Source organism: Quercus lobata, chromosome 7 (genome assembly GCF_001633185.2).
Source record: "Quercus lobata isolate SW786 chromosome 7, ValleyOak3.0 Primary Assembly, whole genome shotgun sequence".
Taxonomy (NCBI): Eukaryota; Viridiplantae; Streptophyta; class Magnoliopsida; order Fagales; family Fagaceae; genus Quercus; species Quercus lobata.
The window spans coordinates 12,974,460-12,997,394 of record NC_044910.1 but is presented as its reverse complement, the minus strand read 5'-3'; the positions used below and the strand labels follow the sequence as shown (position 1 = coordinate 12,997,394).

The 22,935-nt window shown below is 37.0% G+C and overlaps 1 protein-coding gene across 2 annotated transcripts; it reads right to left on the bottom strand.

Annotated features, from left to right (window-relative positions):
* Positions 1-5,404: 5,404 nt before the first annotated feature.
* On the bottom strand, positions 5,405-11,163 carry LOC115953889. 2 transcript variants are annotated; one of them, XM_031071710.1, is made up of 4 exons: positions 11,047-11,163; positions 8,516-8,691; positions 6,979-7,164; positions 5,405-6,823 (listed from the first exon to the last, which is right to left on the bottom strand). In XM_031071710.1, the coding sequence occupies exons 2-4, from the start codon at positions 8,673-8,675 to the stop codon at positions 5,592-5,594; spliced, it is 1,578 nt and encodes a 525-aa protein (XP_030927570.1). In that variant the 5' UTR covers positions 8,676-8,691; positions 11,047-11,163; the 3' UTR covers positions 5,405-5,591. The 2 variants fall into 2 exon arrangements, with proteins under 2 accessions (XP_030927570.1, XP_030927572.1); XM_031071712.1 differs by lacking the exon at positions 11,047-11,163 and having other exon boundaries at positions 6,979-7,204; positions 8,516-8,599.
* Between the last annotated feature and the right edge of the window lie 11,772 nt (positions 11,164-22,935).

The window sequence follows — 22,935 nt, the reverse complement described above, 5'->3', positions numbered from 1 at the left end:
ATTCTTCCTCAGACCAGAGCCCATACGTTCCTTGCAAAGGGGCAAGTCCATAGCACATGGGAGGCGGTCTCGGGTTCTTGTTTACACATCTCGCAAGTCGGGTCTACCCTCACCCTACGGCGGTGTAAATTGTCCCGTGTAGGCAGGCAATTTGTGCAAGCTCCCCATATAAAGGTGCACACTTTCGGCGGCACATTTAGTGACCAGACCATATTCCAAGTGGACCTGTGCATTTTGGCCGCTGAGTGCTCTGCTTTGTGCTGATGTCACATTCTATAGGCCAGTTTGTATGTTGATTACACTGTAATTTTTTTTGCCCTGTTTTCCATCCAAATAAGAGTCATGGCCATTTATGTTATTGAGTGACAAGGAGAGGATTTCATCCCTGGTTTGGGCAGTGAATGTGGCAAATACTTTTCCCCAGTCCCATTGTCTTGAGTCTTGGTCTATTAGCTCACAAACCTTCATATCTGGTGGTACTTCAATCCGTGTTACAGGGTGTGTGACAGCCATGAGTGTGTGAATACTCCAATGCTACGGCCATCTCCCACTTTCCACCGAGTGCCTGCCTTAATGACATCCCTTGCTGATAATAGACTACGCCACACATAGGAGGGGTTATTCCCTAGCTCAGCCATCATGAAAGATGAATTTGGAAAATACCGTGCCTTGTATACTCTGTAGAACAGAGAATGATTATCATCAATTAATCTCCAAGCTTGCTTAGCCAGCATAGCTAGGTTAAAAGCATGAAGATCACAAAAACCCAGCCCTACTTCCTTCTTTGCAGTGCACAATTTTGTCCAATTAATCCAATGTATCCTACGCTCTTCTTTGTTTTGACCCCACCAGTATTTGGCCATCATGGAATTTATGTTGTCGCAAATGGAAGTTGGTAGCTTGAATAGACTCATGGAATACATAGGTATCGCTTGGGCCACCGTTTTGATAAGAACCTCTCTTCCTGCCTTTGAAATAGTTTTTTCCTTCCATCCCATGACTCTCTTGGTGATTTTTTCTTGTAAATCTTTAAAGGTGTTAACCTTTGATTTACCCGTGGCAATAGGCAGCCCAAGATATCTTTCACATTCCGTCATAACTCTTGCCCCAAATAGTTGTTTGATTTGCTCTTTTACCTCCGGCGTTGTGTTTGTAGAGAGGAAAAATTTCTGACCTATCACAAGCTGACACGTCACATTACCAAGTCCACAAAATACAGCCAATTATAAAGCACCACGTACTGCTACTAGGTTTTGTTATCACTATTCAGAAGCCAACAGAAATTTGCCAAGTGTCATGCAAAAACCAATCACGCATCAGCGCACATGTAAGCAATGACACAAGCAGCCTCGCACGTGTAAATGATGACACAAGCAGCCTCACACGTGTAAGCGATGACACAAGCAGTCCAGCACGTGTAAACGATGATATAAGCGGACCAATCAGGCTGTGACATGTGTCACCAATCAGACTCGCCACGTGTCATTCACCCACCCCCAAACTCCTATAAATAGAAGTCTTCCTAAGACATTTAGGGGGACCAGGATTCAGAAGTGAAAAAGCTTTGCAAGAATCAAGCCTCAAAGCCTTCAAGAGCATCAAGAACTTCAATCCCGAAATCGGAGAATATTCGAAGCAGAATCATCCAAAACATCTGCCTAGATCCAAACGTTTGTGAGAATCAAGCTCAAAGGTCCGAAAATATCAACAAATCACAAATCAATGAAGCTCTACGGATTCAAGCTTCCAAAGCCCCAAAGAACTTCCGCCACAAACCTTTAAATACAAAGAACATTCAAAGAGGAATCATCCAAATCATCTTCTTAGATCTCAAAGTTCACTGGAATCAAGCTCAAAAGCCTCCAGAAACCTCAAGAAATCACAAATCAGTGAAGCTCAATGGATTCAAGCCTCTAAAGCCCGGAAGAACTTCCACCACAAACCTTCGAAGACGAAGAACACACGAAGAACACGAAGAACATGAAGAACAAAGGATTTCTAACAATCTCATCGCCAGAGATTCATTGTAATTCCGTTTCAACAATCTTCGATCCATCCCTCAACCAAATTGAAGAATATTTTGTGTTCAAGTCAAAATCATATTACTACAAATCCAATCAACAAATCTTTCAAGGAGATCGAATTAGAGGATCACTCTTTTGTAATTTCAGAGAATTGTACCACACAATCATCAATACAAATTCGCATTTGTGAAACTATTTTACTTGTTTGACTTATTTCGAAACAAGAAATTTAGTCGCTTACAGTGTTCTTGCTAAAAAAATAGGGAAGTCTTTCGTCTATTGATTGCTTGACCGGATGCAGCCTCATATTGTGCCAATACTTGTAATAGTTTTTGGCTTTCCTCCATTGTTGCTTGACAAAATAAAAGGCTATCATTGGCGAAAATGAGGTGAGATACCCATATTCCATTTTGGCTAGATTTGATTCCTTTTAACACTCCTGTCTCCCCTGCTTTTCTCACTAGGGCTAAAAGGCCTTCCACACACATGAGGAACAGATATGGTGAGAGAGGATCACCTTGCCGTATCCCCCTAATAGGAGTGATAAATCCCTTTGGCTTTCCATTTATTAGAATTGAGTACGAGGTTGTGGTCACCGTCTCCATTGCCAATTGGATCCAAGTAGGATCAAAGCCCAATTTCACCATCATTTGTTGTAGGAAGATCCACTCCATCTTATCGTAGGCTTTGCTAATGTCTAGTTTCACCACCATCTGCCCTTTCTTTCCCTTCCTCCTATTTCACAGCCTATGAAGCAACTTATATGCTATAGTAGTATTGTCAGTGATTAAGCAGTTTGGGACAAAAGCACTTTGGGCATCAAAAATCACATTAGGCAAAATAAATTTCAAGCAATTAGCAATAACCTTTGACACGATTCGGGATATTACATTGGCTAAGCTAATGGGTCTATAGTCCCCCATGTGTGTAGGGTCATTTTTCTTTAGAATTAACACTATATGTGTATGGTTCATTTTTCTCAACACATGGCCAGAGTTTAAAACTGATAGTACAGTTGTTGTGACATCATGCCCTACAATATGCCAAAACTTCTGAAAAAAGGATGGGGACATACCATCGAGACCTGGTGATTTGGATGAGTGCATTTGGAATATGGCCTTTTTAACCTCCTTAGGAATATACTGTTGAAGGAGAGGCATTCATACTTGGGGTGACCCGCTTGTCCACTGAATTCAGTACTCCTTCAATTTTCGTTTGGGTTGGAAGATGTGAAGAGGTGCTGAAAGTAGTGTTCCGTGGTTTGGGCTATACTTCCCTCTATATTATTCCAGTTACCTTCCTTGTCAAAAATCCCTAAGATTTGGTTTTTGCATCTTCAATGGCTGGCCCGTTGATGAAAAAACTTTGTATTTTTGTCACCTGCTGGTAGCCAAATGGATCAAGATCTTTGACGCCATGCCAATTCCTCCTGATGCAATAGATCATTTATCTCGAATTTTAGTCCCTTAATAGCTTGTAGTTGATCAGCACTATTGAGGGAGCATAAGGCCTCCAGTTGTTTTTTTTTCCCTGAATTATTATTTTTGAATTGTCAAAGGCTACACGGCTCCAAGTCACCAAAGCAAATCTTGTTTTTTTGATCTTTTCAAAAAGAATTGAAATAGGGCTGCCCTACCCCACTTCAGTCATCCATGCTTCTTGAATTACTCTCTCAGAGTCAGGTTTGGTGGCCCACTTTTCTTCAAATCTTTTTGGTATCCTTCTTCTCCTATTCGGCTGGTTTGGATCATGTGTGGTGATAAGGATCAGCACATGGTCACAATATGTTGATTGGAGGTGAGTCACTCGAGCTGTTGGAAAGATTTCCTTCCACTCTACTGTGGCACATGCTCTATCAAGCCTTTCTTGCACAAATGCATCTCCAGGTCTACCGTTATTCCAAGTAAAAATATTACCTTGAAAGCCTAAGTCCACTAGTCCGCAATGTAGGAGTGTAGCTCGAAATTCCTACATTCGGTTCAATGGTTTTGGTAAACTACCTTGCTTTTCTTTTGATGCCAGGATCTCATTGTAATCCCCAACACAAATCCAAGGAGCCGAAATTCTAGTGTGAAGATGCTTCAGCAATTGCCGTGACTTGTGTTTACTTTGTCCATCCGGCCAACCATAAAAACCTGTCAATCTCCATGAAGTATTTGAGCCATTGAATATGAGAGCATCAATGTGGTGCAGAGTGAAAGTTTAGATATGCAAGTCTATCTCCTCCATCCAAAACAGGGCCAACCCACCATTTCTTCAAATACTTGGAACCGCAAGCATACATCAGTATGGTAAGTCCGCTTGAATTTCTCATCTCGTTAATTGATTGTTTTGTTTCCATAAGAAACAAAATTTTGGGGGCTTTTTCCCTCACAAGGTGAGAAAGGACATCCATTGCTTGTTGGTTCCCAAGCGCCCGACAGTTCCAGTTTAGGATTTTCATTGTTCTCGGCGGGGCTACACCACAGCCTCCACCATTGGACAAAGTTGTTCATGGCCTTCCTCTCCATTCTTCCTTTTTTTCCTCTCCTCTACTTCATCATCTTGGTCCCTTTTTGGTTGCCCTCTCTTTGCCCCCAAGTTATTAGGAGCAGTATTGGTAACCTTCATGGGAGAGTCCATTTGGTGCACTAGTCTCTTCCATTTGGGCGTGTTCTCCGTGTGGTCCCTAGATATGCTTGTTGTGGGGAAATAACTTTTTGAAAAGATATAAACAGAGAGAAATTCCCATGTCATCGATGATGGAACTTATATAGCAATTGATATTTTTTGAAGAAAAAGATTGCGATATCTATGTTATTTAGCACAAAAAAAAAAAAAAAAAAAAAAAAGATTATAATATCTATGATTTGAATTTATAAAAAACCTATGGCTACTCATTCCATCATTAGTATTTTATTCTTAATTCTTTTTACATTCATAAATGTGGTGTTTACAAATTATTTGATTCCCAAAAAATTTGTCACTGACAAACATTTAATAATTAGCAGTTAATGACCGTTAGCTTATTTGGTTATTTGCTTATGTACAACTTTGAACAATTTTTAAAACTTTCACTTACAACTGTACTTCTGTCAACTTTCAACAAATAAAATTTTTTTAATTAAATTCATTAAAACCATTGTTCAAATTTTCTTTTTATGTTTGTATGGTGTTTTCTATCAGAAGGCGGCTTGGGTTTTGACAATGAATTGTGAGTGAATAGTTTTGTATTAATTATAGATTTTTTTTTTGGAGGTTTGTTCAATGAATTGTATTTCTTCCTAATGTATCATATAATATCATATATTGTGGTACATATTATATACTCAGTAGTTTCCCCGTATATCGCACAGGTTAGCGACTAGTAATACAAAAAAGGTGACAGATTTAATACATAGATTGCATAAAGTTTGCAGCTAGTTTGAAATAATAGAAACTAGCCAAGTATTCAAAAGTTCAGAACAAGGCCATATGAGCATTCTTTCAAGTATCAACTTCATCTTTTCTTTAAAAAATAAAAATAAACTTAAGTTTTCCATGATCAACCTTAGAGCTCCAACTTCAATTAGAAATCGAAGTTCCTTGCTACTTCTTCAGCAACCCGTGTCCAGCAGACCTGCAATGGTATTGTTGCAATTTGGATTGAACTTCACGTTTCTCCTTCTTTAGTTCCTCCACTGTTTTTGTAATGCGTTGCAACTGACACTCCTCATTTTCAATCTCACACTCCAGCATTTTTAATTCAGCTTGCAACTTCAACCTTTCAAGATTCTTATTATCAAGAGATGACTTCTTTGATTTGAGCAATTCAGTGGAATTTGCTAAATCAGTTTTCAGATTTTTGTAGTAAGGAATGTTATCCACAATAATCTCCCTAATTTCATCATTATGGTCACGAAGCCATTCTACATCCAGCTTTGCGGCATCAGCCAAAACTATAACATCATTAACAGAAGCTAGATGATGCTTCTTGAGATTAATAAATGGTATTTCCTGCAGATCGTGAACAGCTGTGCAAACTCTCTCCAGTAAGTAATTAATCATCTTAGGAGACTCGAGCCTACAATTTCTAGCAATATCACCATACTTCTGAATTATGGCAAGAAGAGTCGGAGCACACTCAGCACTCACACAATACGAACCCACTTGTTCAAGTGTGTTATTTGCCAAGCTTGTTGCATCAGAGCTAATGTCATAGAAGGTGCTTGTCATGTGAAAAAGTGATGGAGCCAAACTCTTACAGCTCACACGATCTGGGCTGTATGTACCCATTCCTTCATTATCTCCTTCAAGAGCAGTGTCCAGGGAAACAACAGCTGCATCTCGGACATCTTGTTCTGAAGGCATGATGGTTAAAATGGCAGCAGCATTGGCACCAGCACCGGCACCATCAGCAGTTCCCTCAGGAATGTGTGTCTCAAACGATTTTTCCGGGGTACCTTTAAGCTCTTGATTTGCCAATATTATACTTTTTTCTCCTGCAACATCTACACAGATGTCATCTGAGCTCGAGGATTCAAAAGAGGTACTTGAATTTTCAAAAAGTGATGCATTAATGCCATTGCAGCTAAAATAATCACCCTGTCCATCATTATATCCTTGAGGATCATTATCGGGGGATACAATTTCTGCACCATGGACATTTTGCTCAGAAGCCATTGATGTAAACATGGCAGGAGAATTCTCACAAGCTTCTGTAGCAGTGTTCCTAGAAGTTTGCACTTCAATATCTTTTCTGGTGACACCTGCTTGTTCATCGTCTATTGCACCTTCTGCTTCTTTATTTCCTCGAATTTCATTGTCAGGAGAAACAGTTTCTGCATCACAGAAATTCCGTTCGAAGAAATAATTCAAATAAAGAAGCAAAGATAGCTCATGTTTAAGTAGAGCAAAAACACACTCCAAAAAGGGAGAAAAAAGAAAAGGAAAAGAAAAGAAAAGAAACAAGAAAGAAAAAAGCAAGACACATTACCTTGATTCAATGTGGCAGCATTTGAACCCCTTGGTGAAACAGCTCTCTCCCCAAGGAATGTTAGGGAATTGTTGCCATGCATATTTCTTCTCTTCCGCTTACCCAACACCTTTGGGGTCAAACTGGTTTCACTTCCTTTACGCATTGGCAATTTGATCTTCAGCCCCTTCACTTCTGCCTGGTTGTCTATATTTTTCCAAATTTAAATAGTCAAACAAGTAGGATCCTTGGAAAGAAAAACACAAACAAGTCAAGTTACATGGTCTAAGGCAAAGCGTCTAGCTTAGGGTGAGATACTTTCCAAGTAGAATTCTAGGAAAGAAAGAGATATGTACACGAGTAAAAAGATTTGTTTAAGAGACAAGTATATGTAAGTTGAAGTAACCTTCAAAGGATGCACAAAATTGAACTTGGGGCCTAATCATTTAAGGTTTATAGTTATTACCAAATTCTAAGATTGCAGATGAAAAACGTTCCAGTTATAAGTTAAAACCCAAGACGAAAAGATGGGAAAGTGAGGGGAAATAGTTAAAATTTTCCTGGAAATTTATTATTTATTCTACAACACAATCCCGTTAACAATTTTGTGTCTTAGCTATCCATATACAGCAAGAGACTAATCAGGCCTTGGACAGTGGGTAATTTTTTATTTTTTATTTTTGAGTGACAGAGGGAGCGATTGTTAAATATACTGAATTACAAATAACTCATTTTGAAATATTATTATTATTATTATTATTATGCTCACATCCAAAGTTGAAACTTCTAACCTGATATGCTTAACGGTAAAAACTATCATTCAAACAAGCAGAAGACTCCATAATTAATGATAGTTTCATCCAACAAAATACAAATTTTGTCTTTATTGGAGTTTCAGACCCAAGTGCAGAATGGTTCAGTAACAAAGATTTGAGGGCCAGTTAATTTTATCAGATTTTTCTTTTCCAATAAAATGATATTCCTAAAATGCAATTTGCGTAGAGCTACATACTTCATTAAAAAGTGATGACAGAGTTACGATATATAATTTTGTCCCAATTATGGATTGTCTGATTTTTTTTTAAGGAAAATTTATGGATCTGTAGTTGTTGCAAACAAATAAACTAAATGGTAGTTCCGGATAAAAGCATTTGAAGCATTTGTTTGACTTCTGTCTAATATGCAATTAAAACAAGTTCTTGCTAATGGTAAAAAGAGAGCTTTGAGTGTAGGGGCTGTTAATATTTTTACCAAAAAGTTTGGAAATAACACTACCGCCCCCGGGAAACAAATTTTGACCAAGATTAAAGAAAAGATAGGCTTCCAGAAATATTGCTCTACTGAAAAAGATATTCTATTGATAGGTACTATTCCTAGTCAGGAATATAGTAAAGTCACCTTTCCTGTTCTTTCCAAAGATCCCGTTACTAAGAAAGATGTTGGCTTCCAAAAGGGAACGTGACAAAAGTAACAATAACATTTATAATGCTACAACAGATGGTATAAAAGCAAAACCATTTGAAAAGAAAAAGGAGAAAATTGGAGGAAGAAGGATAACCTGAATCTGCCTCACTGTCCTTCCATATATTGTTTGATTTTTCTTGTTTACGATTTATTGATTGTATACGTGCACTTCTCCGGGATGGGATAGAACTCCAGTTTGCACACTTAGATACTTTTGGACTTATCATATACTCTTCATCAGAGCTTTCCAGCATTTGTTGCAGGTGATGACTGGGAACAATAAAACAACAACAACAACAACAACAACAAAAAAGAAAGAATATAAGTAAAAGGAAATTCCATAATAAGAATGAATAGGAGGTGTTAGAGGAAGGACTAATGAACTAATTACAGTGGTATACCTACACCCTGCACGGACACTTACTATATTAAAATACATATGTGTTGATAGCCTATCGCAAAAATCCCCTCTCTCTCTATCTACTAAATACAATGTTTTTCAAGCCAAGCAATGGCAAGGTATAACAAGATGGAATACTCTAAGATGCTTACCTTCAATAAGTGCATCAGTTCTTTCAAAGGGATTTGGCAAGTGTTTGATATAAATAGAATGCTTAATGAGTATGCTTTGAATTGTGCTTCAAACAAGATAAATTTTTTTAATTCCAATGATATCGTTTAATATTTTGAAGAAAATGTCCTTCCAATATTATTACATTAGCTAAAAGTCCCATCTCCTTTAAAATTGCAGGAGGAAACACAACCAACAGAGCAATGCATTTCTGTGAAATGATATTGATTGGGCATTATGCAGCTTAATAGCGCATTGCAGCAACCTGATATCTGAGTAAATCCGAGATTTGGAGTATCTGTTGCTGTAACTACATTTAGACAAACTATGGCCTAAAAACAACAAAAAACAAGTAAGCACAGTATATTATACTCTGTCATCATACTAAGCCACACAATGGGGGTTACTCCTCACCCTCCCCATATCCCTTCCCTATAATGACAATATCTATTAATCATTAACCAAATAGCTTAAAAATACTCAGCCAAAAAAAAGATCTGGAGCAAGAAAGGAAAAAAAAAAAAAAAAAATCCCTGAATAGCAACCGAAATTAAGGGATGGAAAATAAAAAGATGCAATAGAATAATAGAAAGTTTTTCTGTTATTGTAAATTAAAGAACAGTTTATGATTTCACCACTTCCATCTTAAACACTCTTTCATTCCTCAAGATAGTTCTTGGGGTTGGAGTCTTGGAGAGCTATTCTTAAACTTCAAGAGGAGGCAAGGAAGCCTTTGAGCTAAGAAATTGGTGATGGCAGCAAATTTATTCTTTGGCATGATTCATGACATCCTGATGGAGTACTACTTACAGAAATATGGGTAAGCTGTACAGGGTCATATACGATGCTGCCAGCAATTATGAAGCTAGAGTTAGCACAGTCCTTAAAAATAAACTATGGTCCTGGAATCCTATCAGATCAGATCACTTGGGGAGCATTCAAAGGAAGCTGCACCACCTGGTTGTTTTGAAGGAAGATGATAGAGCACTATGGGCCAATTCCAACAAATTTGATTTTGCTGGCAAATAAAGCATAGTGGTGGCAGTTAGTGTGGTTTAACTTAAGCCATTCCTAGACACTCCTTTGCTGGATGGATGGCTATTCTTAATAATCTTCCAACCAAAGCTAGGATGCTGCAATGGGGACTTTCAGTAAATGGTTTGTGTTTACTACTTTACTGCAGGTCTAGCCTTGAGTCTAGAGAACATTTTGATGAACCTAGCTAAATGCCACTCCTCTATCTCTAAATAATATTTTACATTTTCTTTTTTGATTGCCTCTTAATAATGGTCCATTAGTAAACAAGGTTAGCATAATTTTTTACACATAACCTTTGTTAATCCTATCTATTACAAAAATATTTCAAAGTGAAAATAAATAGTGTTTTGTTGGAAAATTAAAAACTTGAGAAAGGTGGAAGCTTTTATTTTATTTTCTTTGAAACTTGTGTATTTTCAAGTGAACCTATATTAAGCACAGTACATATTGCATCATCGACACCATGTAAATGCTCAAAATAATGAATAGTTTACATGGCCTCAATAATGCAAGTATGAGAGATAATTACGTTAGTCCTCAAAACTGTAAATTACCAACCCAAAAAAAAAAAAAAAAAAAGAAGAAGAAGAAAGGTAATCGTACACATGCCACATTCACATCAATTCATTTAGCTATGTTTGGTGACTGAGAAACCTCAGTAAGAACAAAGAAAGTTACAAGACATAAAATTTAAAGTTGTCTTATGTCTTCTGGGATTTATAAGGGGCAAAAAAAATTTCCCATATCAACAGATCCGAAATATTTAGAACCCCAGTATGAAAGGGTTTTTCCTTTCTTGGGTTTCAAGTAACAAAACAATCTAGATATACCCAACTAAAAGATTTCCTTCCTTTTCCTTTCCTTTTCCAAAATTTTAAAGCAACCCAAACCATCAGAAGTTCATACACATCACACATCACACACACACACACACACACACATGTATATGCAAGAGAATGAACAGAAACAGTGGAAACAGAAGTGAAACAAGAAAAGATTGAATTTTTTTCTCTTACTGGCTTTGTCTTCCTAGTGTCCCCTTTGACCAATACCATACACGGTTTGCTAATCCAGAGAGAGTGAGTGTGACGGAGTAGTTTTACAAGAGAAGAAAGTTTGTCTCTTTGGTTTAGAATGTGTGAATTCTGTGTGTGGGACTTCTTTTTTATTTGGGTCTCAGAAAAAAGCTCCTCATGTGGTTTGAATGAGGAAATAACAGCCAATGAGTACAGGGCATTTGTTATGCCAAGTAGCACAAGGGGTACTCTCTCTCTCTCTTTGAGTCTGAGATTTTGATTCTTAACTGATTTTTTTTTAATGAAGCTATTCTTAACGTTAAGCATTTCAATTTTATCTCACTGTTTTTATCAGAGTGTGTAGACTCATTGCCTATTTGTTATATGAAATTACTGAATTCTCCCCAAAAAAAAAATTTTGAAAATGAAAACCATTTTTTTTTTTTTTTTTTTTTTTTTTTTTTTTTTTTTTTTTTTTTGTTCTTTCTATAGATAGAAGTTCATGAAGACAGTCATCTCCTACAAAGCTTGCCATGCCAGCACAGTTTGGAATGAATTTTCTGCTGAAAGGACGCCCTTGACACGTGGAAAGAAAAAGCAGAGATTTTAAGGGTCTTTTGTATTTGTCTCTAGTTTTTGCATGGTGGAGGGTTTAGCTTTTTTTTTTTTTTTTTTTTTTGTGATCATTGAAGTTTGAACTGCTGTTATTTGAGGAAAATAATAAATAAATAATGCATTAATTTCCAGCAAGTTTATATATATATACTTTTATTTTTCTAGACTAATTTTTAATTTTATAGGTAAGAGCAAAGTATAAAGCTAATTATTATTTCTAATTCCATTGTGAAAGTATCTCTCCTCATCCTCTCCAATAATGATCTTATCTAGCCCTTCACATTATACTGAGGAATCTGAGGAGGTTACTGGCTCAGTCTGTGATTGCTATAAGGCTGGGCTCGACTCTGAAGAGCCTACTTCAAATACTTGGTGTCTGATCGCTGCTACCATGCACTGCTTGACCACTACTTGGCATCCTAATAATTCTCCAACTCCTTATTTGGTGGGATACTTCAATTTTACATGTAGAGTTGAAGATATAGCCCTCATGTGTAGCCACAACCTAGCTAGGATGGCCATATGGGGTAAATAAGCCTCCACAATAATGAAATCCATGTTACCTTTCTTCCTGTCTGCACAGGTAGCCTGATCATCCCCTTAGGGATAATAGTATTCCCATCAAATCCAACCAAAGGGACATCATACTTGCTTAGGTCATCCAACTTAAGCCTCAGGCCTTTAAACAAATCTGGGTACATGATCTTAGCCCCGCTTCCTTGATCGATCATTACCCTCTTGACATCAAACACCGCAATTTGCAAGGTTACCACCAATGCATCATCGTGTGGCTGAATGGTTCCCTCCTCGTCAGCCTCGGAAAATCTAGCAAATCAAGAAAGACTTGTAAGGTCCTACAATCCTTTGTGGTATGACCTCGGTCCTGGTGGTATTAACAATATAAATTTTGATTTCTTTTGGTAGGATCTCCTCCCATTCTGTTTGGCCATTTAAAATAAGGCTCGTCCTTGATTTTTTTCTAGCACTCAGTAGATCGGTTCTTTAAATACTGAGCTTACCCGTTGGGGTCCAACGGTGTTAGGAGGCACCTAATTGAAAAACTCTATCCTCAGTCAGGACAGCGTAAATCGGCCAACTGAGTTATCTTTTCGGTCAGGGGTAAAAGCCTTTACCTTTCCCTTGCCCTGATTCTGATTATCTTTGACCCTTTTGTGCTCCTCAATTTGATCCATTAACTGATGCATGCGTCGAGGAGGTTTCATGGTAAGCGACTTCCAGAGGTCGAAATGTGTAGGGAAGCCCACCTTGAAGGTTCTAACAACGACATCCTCAAAGTCCCCATTAATCTCATTATAAAGCTCCCAATATCTGTCCAAATAGCTTTTTAGGATCTCTACTTCCTTCATAGACATCGAGAGTAAAGAATCTAGCGGCCTTGGAACTCGGCTGCATGTCACAAATCTTGCTCCAAATGCCCTTGTTAGTTCCTTAAAAGAGTTTATGGATCCCTCCTCAAGACCATCAAACCATCTCATAGTGATAGGGCCGAGGCTCGAGGGGAAAACTTTACACATCAAAGCCTTATTCTTAGAATGGATGGTTATCCTTTAATTAAAATGGCTCACGTGTTCAATAGGATCTATCTTGCCATTATATATGGTAAAGGTGGTTTGATTGAAGCGACAAGGGAGCTCGGCTTGCTCAATATGCCTAGAAAAGGGTGAGCGAGATATTTGGAGGAAAGCCTTTTCCATGGCGTCATTTCCCTGGCTTCTCCTTGTTGGGGTCCTAGACCTCTTACGATAATGTTTTCCTCCTAAAGTATGATGAGATGACGACGTAAAAGATTCACTGGGCGGAGTTCTGCTCCAAGGTCAGTAACTTCCACCACTCTCAGAGCTAGAACTTTGGCCTGGGGTGGGAGTCCTCTCCTTCCTTATTCGATTCTTACGATGAAGTCGTTGGCGTAACCGGTCAACTTTCTTCTTGAGGTTATACACCTCCTCATCATGTGAGTTATGACTAGCTTGATGCTGACTAGTTTGCTCAGAATGCACAGATAGTGCCCTTTTGTTGTGGGTATGGGCCATATGACGGTCCCTCATTAGGTTTACAAATTGGTCCCTACGCTGGGACCCCACGGATTCCAATGATCCACTTCACCTGGGACTAGTCATACTAAGAAGAATTCCAAGGGTACTGAGGAGAAATCCCCACAGACACGCTAATTGTGGCGGGCAAAAAGTTAAGTCAGGTTTATGTCAAGTACAAACTTGCTATTTTTACTCAATTAATTTTTTAAGAGATGGGATGCTCAATCAACCTTAAATACCCTTAACAAGATGAAACGATTTAAATGGATGTGTTTGAATTAATTCTAAGTGTAAGTTAATGGTCAAAGATAAGAAGTAGCCTTGAAAGGCTTATATTGAGTTCCTCGGGTTTAGTTCGAAATAGTGATTTCAAATGGTTTTCAAGTCTCTAGAAGTCCCCTCCTTTCCTCCAGGGGCTTCTTGGCTTTATATAATCAGTCAAGATGTATCTAAGCCCTACATTTGGAAGGTCAAGGTTAGATTTCTCTGATACTTGTCCCATCAAGTCTTTACTAGAAGGCTTCCACACTGAGATATGAGCTGGGTTGATGCTGTTCATAAGTCATTTCCTCATTATTGCGACCAACTAAGTGGGTGCAAAGTATCGAATACGGAGGTGACGGATGCTTTATCTGTCATCTTTCCTTTCTTCCTAACTTGGGGACAAATCTTCCTCGTCGCCCTCGGTTTGCATCCGACGGCCTTTAGCCTTGGTTCTCAGTTTCCCGAGGGCATGTTGGCATCCTCGAAGTCCTCGGGCATTGTAGTTTTTTTGCACTTGCATAAGGTCACTTGTATTTTTCCGAGGAAATTCTATTGGTGCTTTCCGAGGTTCATACTCCTAGCAATTTCCTTAATCTATCTGTCTATATTCTTGGATCCTCGTCCCCCCACATATATTATTTAGATTAAAGCTCCATTTGGGATGGATTACTTTTGCAAACTTATTTTACTATTCAGTTTATTTTTGCTACTATTCATGAGTCTCACTGCACTTTGTAGTATTATTTATAAGTCCTACTTTACTATTTCAGCTAACTTTTACCTTTAACTATAGTACTTTCAGCAAAAGGTTTTCAACTTCAGCAAAATAAGTAGATCTCAAACGAACCTTAAATTTAAACCCTAGTTCTTTATTTACTAGATTTATTTGAACTAATGGAAACCCATTGAAAAAAGATTTTACTATTCTGACATGCAAATCTATATTAGTTAAAAAAAAATTGCAAGATTAAAAAGAGTGATTATGTTTCAAAACCATCAAAGTGTTTCATTTTCATACTTAAGAGTCCATTTGGAAAAAACTTATTTAGCTAAAACTGAAAATTTTTTACTAAAAATATTGTAGATAAAGTAAAAAAGTAGCTGAAATAGTATAGGGAAACCTAATCAAAATGTTTCATTTTCATACTTAGAGCCCATTTAGGAACAGCTTATTTAGCTGAAACTGAAAACTTTTTGTTAAAAGTATTGTAGATAAAGCTAAAAAGTAGTTAAAATAGTATAGAAGGACTCATGAATAGTACCAAAAAATTCAATGGGACTCATGAATAGTAGCAAAAATAAACTAAATAGTAATAAAAGCTGGTTTTTTAGTGTGTTTGGCAAAAATTAAAAAGTCAGCTTATTTTACTATTCAGCTTATTTTTACTACTATTTATGAACTCCACTGCATTTTTTGGTAGGATCCCACTATACTATTTCAATTAATTTTTACCTTTATTGATAGTACTTTTAATAAAAAATTTTTAGTTTCAGCAAAATAAACGGATCTCATTCAAAATCTTAAGCTAATGCCAAAAGCAACCTAAACTTAGAAAAAAGGCCCCTGGCCAACTGTCAACAGGTGGAAAGGAAACGCTAAAGTGGCAAATAGAAACACTTACCAAGAAGAAAAGAAAGTGGGGCTGTTTGCCGAAATGGACAGAACTAGTTTAATCGCGAGCCCAGATTGTTTTGCAGACCTTATAATTAGTACACAATATATCCTCACAAATAAACTGCCCATGTCCCATGCAATGCCAAGTAACCTACTTTGAGTACAAGAACCAATGACTCTTACAGAGTCAAATGGCCCTCTTGAAAATATTCCAACAGAAGGGTTACAAGTAGCTTATACAATCTAATATGCTTTTCAACAGACTTCTCTGAAAGTCTTTAGCTTTCCCATTTCAAATTTCCAACAAATTGATGATGGTAAAAGGATGAGACCAAAAACATCAAAGTACATGTTCAACCCAATATTTTATTAACGGCAAGATCATCAGACATGCAAAAACTTACAAATAATATTGCAGATCAATAGAAATTAATATCGTCTTTGGAGAAGCTTAAAAAATGAGACTGAAGCATTGCTGTTTTTATTTTTTTGTGAGACTTTGTGGTTGTGGATAGGGCCGCTAAACATGGATACAATTGATGTAATTGTCTAAGGCTCCAGATAAAAGAAGACCCTCACTTATAAAAAATTTATATATATATATATATATATGTCTGTTTGAGATCCATTTATTTTGCTGAAATTAAAAATTTTTTGTTGAAAGTGTTGTAGATAAAGTTAAAAGTTAGCTGAAAAAGTACAGTGAGACTCATGAATAATACCAAAAAATGCAGTGGAGCTCATAAATCGTAGCAAAAAATAAGTTGAATAATAAAATAAGTTGACAAAAATAATTTTTGCCAAACATACACATTAGTGTGCATTTGGCTCTAATTAAAAAACTAGCTTATTTTACTATTCAATTTATTCACTACACTTTTTGATACTATTCATAAGTTTCACTATACTCTTTTAGCTAACTATTATTTTTATCTATAATATTTTTAACAAAAAATTTTCAATTTTAATAAAATAAACTAATTATAAACAGATCCATAATATATTTATTTATATATATATATTAATTACAAAAGTAAAAACAATTTAGTTAGATTAATAAAATGCATTAAAAATGTCCATTGAAATTGCCGAAGATTATTTATGAAGGATAAAAACAATGCGCAGTCTGCTCACTGTCACCCTCCACGGTGACAGTGCACGCTGCACAAAACTTGATCCTTGATAGAATGATAGGCTGATTCGACTCAACTGTTCTTGAGTATATAATATTTTATAATCTAAAAAAGTGGAAAACAATTTCATAGCTACAGTGAAGTGCAAGAGATCCCTGCACATAGCTATTAGCTAGCCCCCACCCACACGGCTACACTGCCTACACACTACTAACCCAATAACCCAACCACACGGGCCACGGCCACACCCACACCCAATGTATACTCACTCAAACGTGGATTTCCATGGCGCCACCAAATTTATCTCCAACGTCCAAAACATAAGCAGTGAGATGGACAAAAAATAGCAGAAAGACGCTTTTAAAAACCATGGTCAAACAAAAAAAGGGTTAGATACTGAGTATTTTTCTCACCATAGACTTGCATTGAAGTAAGATGAGTTTTCTTCCACTAAAAGCATTCACATAATCTCATCTAAAAGATTCCGTCTGTTTTACACTAAAACCCTATTTTTTCTATTTTATACCATCATTTTTACAAAACACCCTTCATCTATTCTATCACCTCTCTTATTTAAATAATCAATTTTTTTAATTATTTTATTATATCTCTCACCTAACCCATTTTTTTCGTTTTTATACGCTCTCTCTCTCTCTCTCTCTATCATATTTTCTGATTTCTTTCTCTCTCTCTTCTATCTCTCCATACCTAGTCTCTCCCTCTCGGTTTATCTCTCTATACTCATCTCTCTCCTTCTCGGTCACAAACCAATCCACATCATCACAGCTCCGATCACAAGCATCAATCCACAGCTCCGATCACCGATCCACAGCTCCGATCACAAGCATCGATCCACAGCAGCACCGATCCACAGCTCCGATTCACAGCACCGATCCACAGCTCCGATCACAAGCATCGATCCACAGCAGCACCGATCCACAACTCCGATCCACAAAATCGATCCACAGCTCTGATCACAACTCCGATCACAAGCATCAATCCACAACTACACCGATCCACAGCTCCGATCCATAGCTCTGATCACAAGCACCGATCCACAGCTCAGTTCTCCCTAGCTTCGATCCACAAGCACCAATCTCCCTAGCTCCGATCAGGCTCCGATCAGGCAAGACCCATATCCACGAGCTCCGATCAAGCGAGACCCACGAGCTCCGATCGTTCCGATAAGCACCGATCTGTCTCTTTTTTGTTTTTCTGTTTGGGTATGTTTGTGTGTGGGTGTGTTTGTGTATCTTTTTTTTTTTTTTTAGCAAGTATATCTCTGTGTTGATTTTTCTGTGAGGATGTGTTTGTGTGCATCTGAGGAAAATAAGATAAGGAGTTGAGGTCGTTGTGCACGAAGAAGAGAGAGAAAAATTGGTGCGAACGGAAATTAATAAAAAACTAAATACACATGCTACAGTGCCCGTGTAAATTTACACGGGTACTGTAGCTCGTTGAAAATTTTAGATGATTATACACGATTTTAAATGGACTGATGTAGTGTGTTTTTTGGTTCAAAATGTGTAAAAATGGCCAAAATATGTATTTTACACATTTATACAAGAGCTGAAGTGAATGCTCTTAGTATTTGAAAAATGGAGTAACTTCTTCCCCTTCATCTCAAGCAACCTGTATGGAGGAAAAGTATCTAGAATGTCACCATCTTATATCTCATTTTACTAGCTCAACAACACACACACACAAAAAAAATTTATCAACTCTCAAGCCAATATCACACCCCAAAAAAGGAAAAAAAAAAAGATCCGGCTCCAAATTATGGAAAAATATTTAATCAGTATTTTAAAGAAAATATTCTTCTATTGAGTAGAAATAACAAGTAAAATCAAACCAATATATTCGTCATAAAAGAAGCGAGTTCATTCTTAATTCAGTAGCTTAAAACTAGTAGATAAATTTGAAACATGTAAACCAAAGCAATTAGAGAGTCCATGAAGAAAAAACTAATTCAAACTAAAGATTAAAATCATTTTCCCCCAAAACAAAAAGGCAATATTCCTAACGTCTAGTTAGAAACTGGCATTTAGCATCTACGGTTTTATTTCTAAAGTAGAACTAAATCCACGAAATTTGCTATTACAACAATCAGTAGATGAGCAACCTCAGCATTTGTGCATTCCTATATCAATAAGACAGACCCCATCTTGTACAATTTGAAAGACAGTGAACCTACAAAAGCTGCATATCAGCAATCTAGTGACCAAAAAAGAAAGATTGCCTCAGCTATTCAAGCCCATGATTTGATTTATGAGTTTAAAAGGAAAAAACACAAAAAAACAAAAACAAAAACAAATACATAAACAAAAACAAAAAAAAGGAAGAAGAAGAAGATAGGAAAAAGATGGTCTTTCAGAGACAAAATCCAGAACAGATCGGATGGCAAAACATCTAAAAATTCATTTCGCCATCAACCACCCAATCAAATTCCTTACCATTAGAAGGCCGATTGGCGGCTGTGTAGGCATTCTTGATTTTTCATTTTTTCCGATTTTCTCCATGTTCTTTAATGTCAAGTACATTTACTCTTACAACCTTTATTGTATATACCAATGTATACAGTGGTTATAGGACGTGGGTAACAAAGGGGTGTAAGTGCATTCACTTTTGGAAATGCCATCCTAACCTCCCTTGTATGCGTAACTAATGGAATATGAAGAAATCTCTCTCTCCATCTTTCTCCTGTACTCTTTGGGTTTTTTTCTAGCAAGGTTCTTAGGCAATGGATCAGTGGCGGAGTTAGAAATTTATCTTTAGATGGTCATATATATATATATTTTGTGTATGAAATGTAAAATAGTAATGTAATACTTCATAACTCAATATGTGTTATAAACAAAAGTGTATTTAATTAAAATTAAAAGGAATATAAAAAAAAGAAAGCAATGAAAAGTAAAGTAAAAATAATCAAAATAAAGCAAATGCAAAATACATGGGAAAGGGTTAAAAACAAGGGATTAGCCAGTCAACTAGGGGCATAGAGCATTGTACAATCAAGGGATGAGGGGCCCACGACATGGAAATTTTAATCTTTCACTCTTTCTTGTCTAATTTAGTCACACAGTATAGAACTTTTACTTTTAAACAAACTACAGCAACAGTGAGAGGGAGGAAAAGGAAAAAACTAAAAAGAGAAGAAGAAGAAGAAGGCAAATGCCAAGTCACCAACAGAGGCAGAGAGAGAGAGAGAATCACCTGTGTGAGGCAAAATGTTTCTGCAACTGTGTGGTGGACTTGGTGGTGCGACATATCAACAAAGTTATTGATTCTTCAATTTTTCTACTGCTATGTACAAGTAAGCCCTAGATGTGTAGGGATAAAAATTAGATTTTTTTTTTCCTTTTTATTTGTTGAGGTAATTGTTAAAATACCTATGTATTCATTTTAAAGATGCTGAATGTTTAATTATTGTAATTTGTTAACATATGTATTTATAGATTGTATTTTATTTAAATGAAAATTATGTTTATTTTTAGATTTTCTTAAATATATATGTATATTATCAGGCATGGGGCCACAATGATAAAGTTATTTAAAAATTTTCAAATTATTTAAGATATTTCTTAAAAAAAAAAAAACTTTTTAATTTTTTTCAAAATTTTTGGGGGCCCCTCTATTCTCAAGTGGATGTTAAGAACCTAGGTCACGGGTAAGGATATTGGATGTTATCGATCACTTTGAGGGGATCAAACCTCCATAAGAAGAAGACAGAGATAGAGATTGAGAAAGAGAGAGAGAGAGAGTAATGAATTCAGTCTTATTAGGCATACCCGTCCAAGTACAACTTTACCCCTTTTTATACAATCCCTAGCCCAATTGCCTAATTGCCTCCAACCCAATTGTCTAGCTGTCTCCAGCCCAATTTCCTAACTACCGTAACTGCCTAACTGCCTAAACCCCATTGCCTAGCATTGCTACAATTACAGGTACCTGTCAGTGGCTCTGCCACTGCTATGGATGTTGTGTAACTTGCTCTAGTAGTAAGCTTCACAATAAGCAACTACAGTTTGGGTTATAGAGGCATGGTTTACAATGTGAAAAAAAAAAGCCATATACAAGATCCTAGAGGTATGTACTCGATTTCTTTTAAGACAATATACTAATATAGGAAAAGTAACCTATCATAGAATCCACTCTCACAAAGTTCCCTAAAATGCAATTTTGATTAGAAACTTGATGTATTAAACCGTGCTTTGTAACAAAACCTGTATTTCGCATCTTGTTCAATGTAGGTAATAACAAAAATGTTACCATAAATTTTTCACACAAGAATATCCAAAAGAAAAAAAGAAACCCAAACATTTTAAGCAAAGAATAACAGAAAAAGGTGTTAGTATAGCAATTCGGCATATCATCATGAATTCATGATATAGTCAATGTATGTTTGGATAGCACATTTAAGTGCTGCGTCTGCGTTTTCTCTTTTTTTTTTTTCTTTTTTTTTTTTTTCAGCCGCAACTGTTGACCGGTCTTTTGTGAACAGTGCATAAATGTACTGTTCACGAGTCCCAAAAACTCCACTTTTTATCAACTTTTTCATTAAAAATGTGTCCCACGGTACTATTTACATATTTAAAAATTATTTTGCTACAGTGTTTTTAGTTTTCAGTTTTCAATTTCAGCAAAATATGTTCTATCCCAACAAACCCTCAATCTCACTTGAAATAAAAGCTATTATTTGAGATGCATGCCAATAAAAGGCAAAACACAATCAAATCAAGCTACATAGTCTAGCATAGGGTGAGATACATCCCAAGTAGAATTCTTGGGAAGAAAGAGATGTGTATACAAGTAAAGAGACTTTTTAGGAGTCGAGTAAAAATAAGTTGAAGTAACCTTCAAATTAAATGATGCTCTAAATTAAACTTGGGGCCTTATAAGGTTGCAGATGAAAGACATTCCAGTTCTGAGTTAAAACCCAAGAAGAAAAGATTGGAAAGTGAGGGGAAATAGGAATTTTTTTATTTTTTCTAAAACCCAATCCCATTGACAAATTTTTGTCTTTCATGATTCATATACTGCAATAGACAATCAGGCCTTGGACAGAAGGTTTTTTTTGGAGAGAGAGAAGGAGCAATTCTAAACTATTCCTAAATATAAACAACTCATTTTTGAAAAATCATGCTCACATCCAAAGTTTGCAACTTCTACCATGATATGCTAACAGTTAAAACCTACCATTTAGCAAGCAGAAGGCTTCATAATTAGTGATAGTTTCATCCACAAAATACAAATTTGTCTTTATTGGAGTTTCTGACCCAAGAGCAGAATGGTCCAGCAGCAAAGAGACATCATAGACTTTCAAGTTAAGGGCCAATTAATTTGTCCAATACTAGGATTTTGGCTTTTCCAATCAAATGTATTACCAAAATGCAATTTGTCCAAAGCTACATGCTTCTATAAAAATTAGGTGAAAAAGTTAATAAATATAATTTTGTCCCAATTATATATAATCTGATTTTTTTTAAAAACAAAAAGGTAGATGTTGTGAAAGTATCTACATGACCTAAACTGTCAACGAGCTCTCCAAGCATGTTGCACTTCCACTTGACACCTATTGTAATGTTAAACGGTTCGCTGTGATCTTCTCTTGAATTTATATGGCATTGTAGTTGTTGCATAGGGCTGTCCACGGGTCAGTTCGGGTCGGGTTTGTGCCCAATCCGGAACCGACCCGATCATTTCGGGTTTTTCATTCTTAGACCCGCCGCTGACCGTGAACGGAGTCGGTTCGGGTGGTCGGATTTTCGCTGGGTTCAGATCGGTCCTCGGTCGGTTTCGGGTTCTGTGAATATCTGCCGGATTTTGCCAAAAGTCGCCGGATATGGCGAGCCTGATCGGACCTTGACGAGATCTCGGCAGATCTCGAAGAGATCAAGCCGATCTCGGCGAGATATGGCCGGATCTCGATGAGATCTCGGCATATCTCTAAGAGATCAGGTCGAATCTCGACGAGATCTCGCCTAAGCCTTCGAAGTTGGATAGAAAATGGGCGATTTTCCTTCGAGTTCAGGCTGAATCTCAACAAATCGGATAGAAAAGGTGCGATTTCCGGTCAGATACGGTCGGGTCGGTTAAATATCAGTTTCTCAGCCTCAAACCCGCCAACCGACTCGCCGTTTTCGGGTTCTGGGAGTAGAGACCCGCCGTCGACCCGTCACCGGCATCGGGTCGGCCGGTTATCGGGCCG

What these genes read in the sequence shown, in the direction of transcription:
- LOC115953889 (XM_031071710.1), bottom strand. Translation starts at nt 8,675, where the DNA reads ATGCTGGAAAGCTCTGATGAAGAGTATATGATAAGTCCAAAAGTATCT. An exon ending in GGACAGTGAGGCAGATTCAG is followed by an intron (nt 7,165 to 8,515) that starts GTTATCCTTCTT and finishes GGAAAAATATAG; the next exon opens with ACAACCAGGCAGAAGTGAAG. An exon ending in TGCTGCCACATTGAATCAAG is followed by an intron (nt 6,824 to 6,978) that starts GTAATGTGTCTT and finishes TCTGTGATGCAG; the next exon opens with AAACTGTTTCTCCTGACAAT.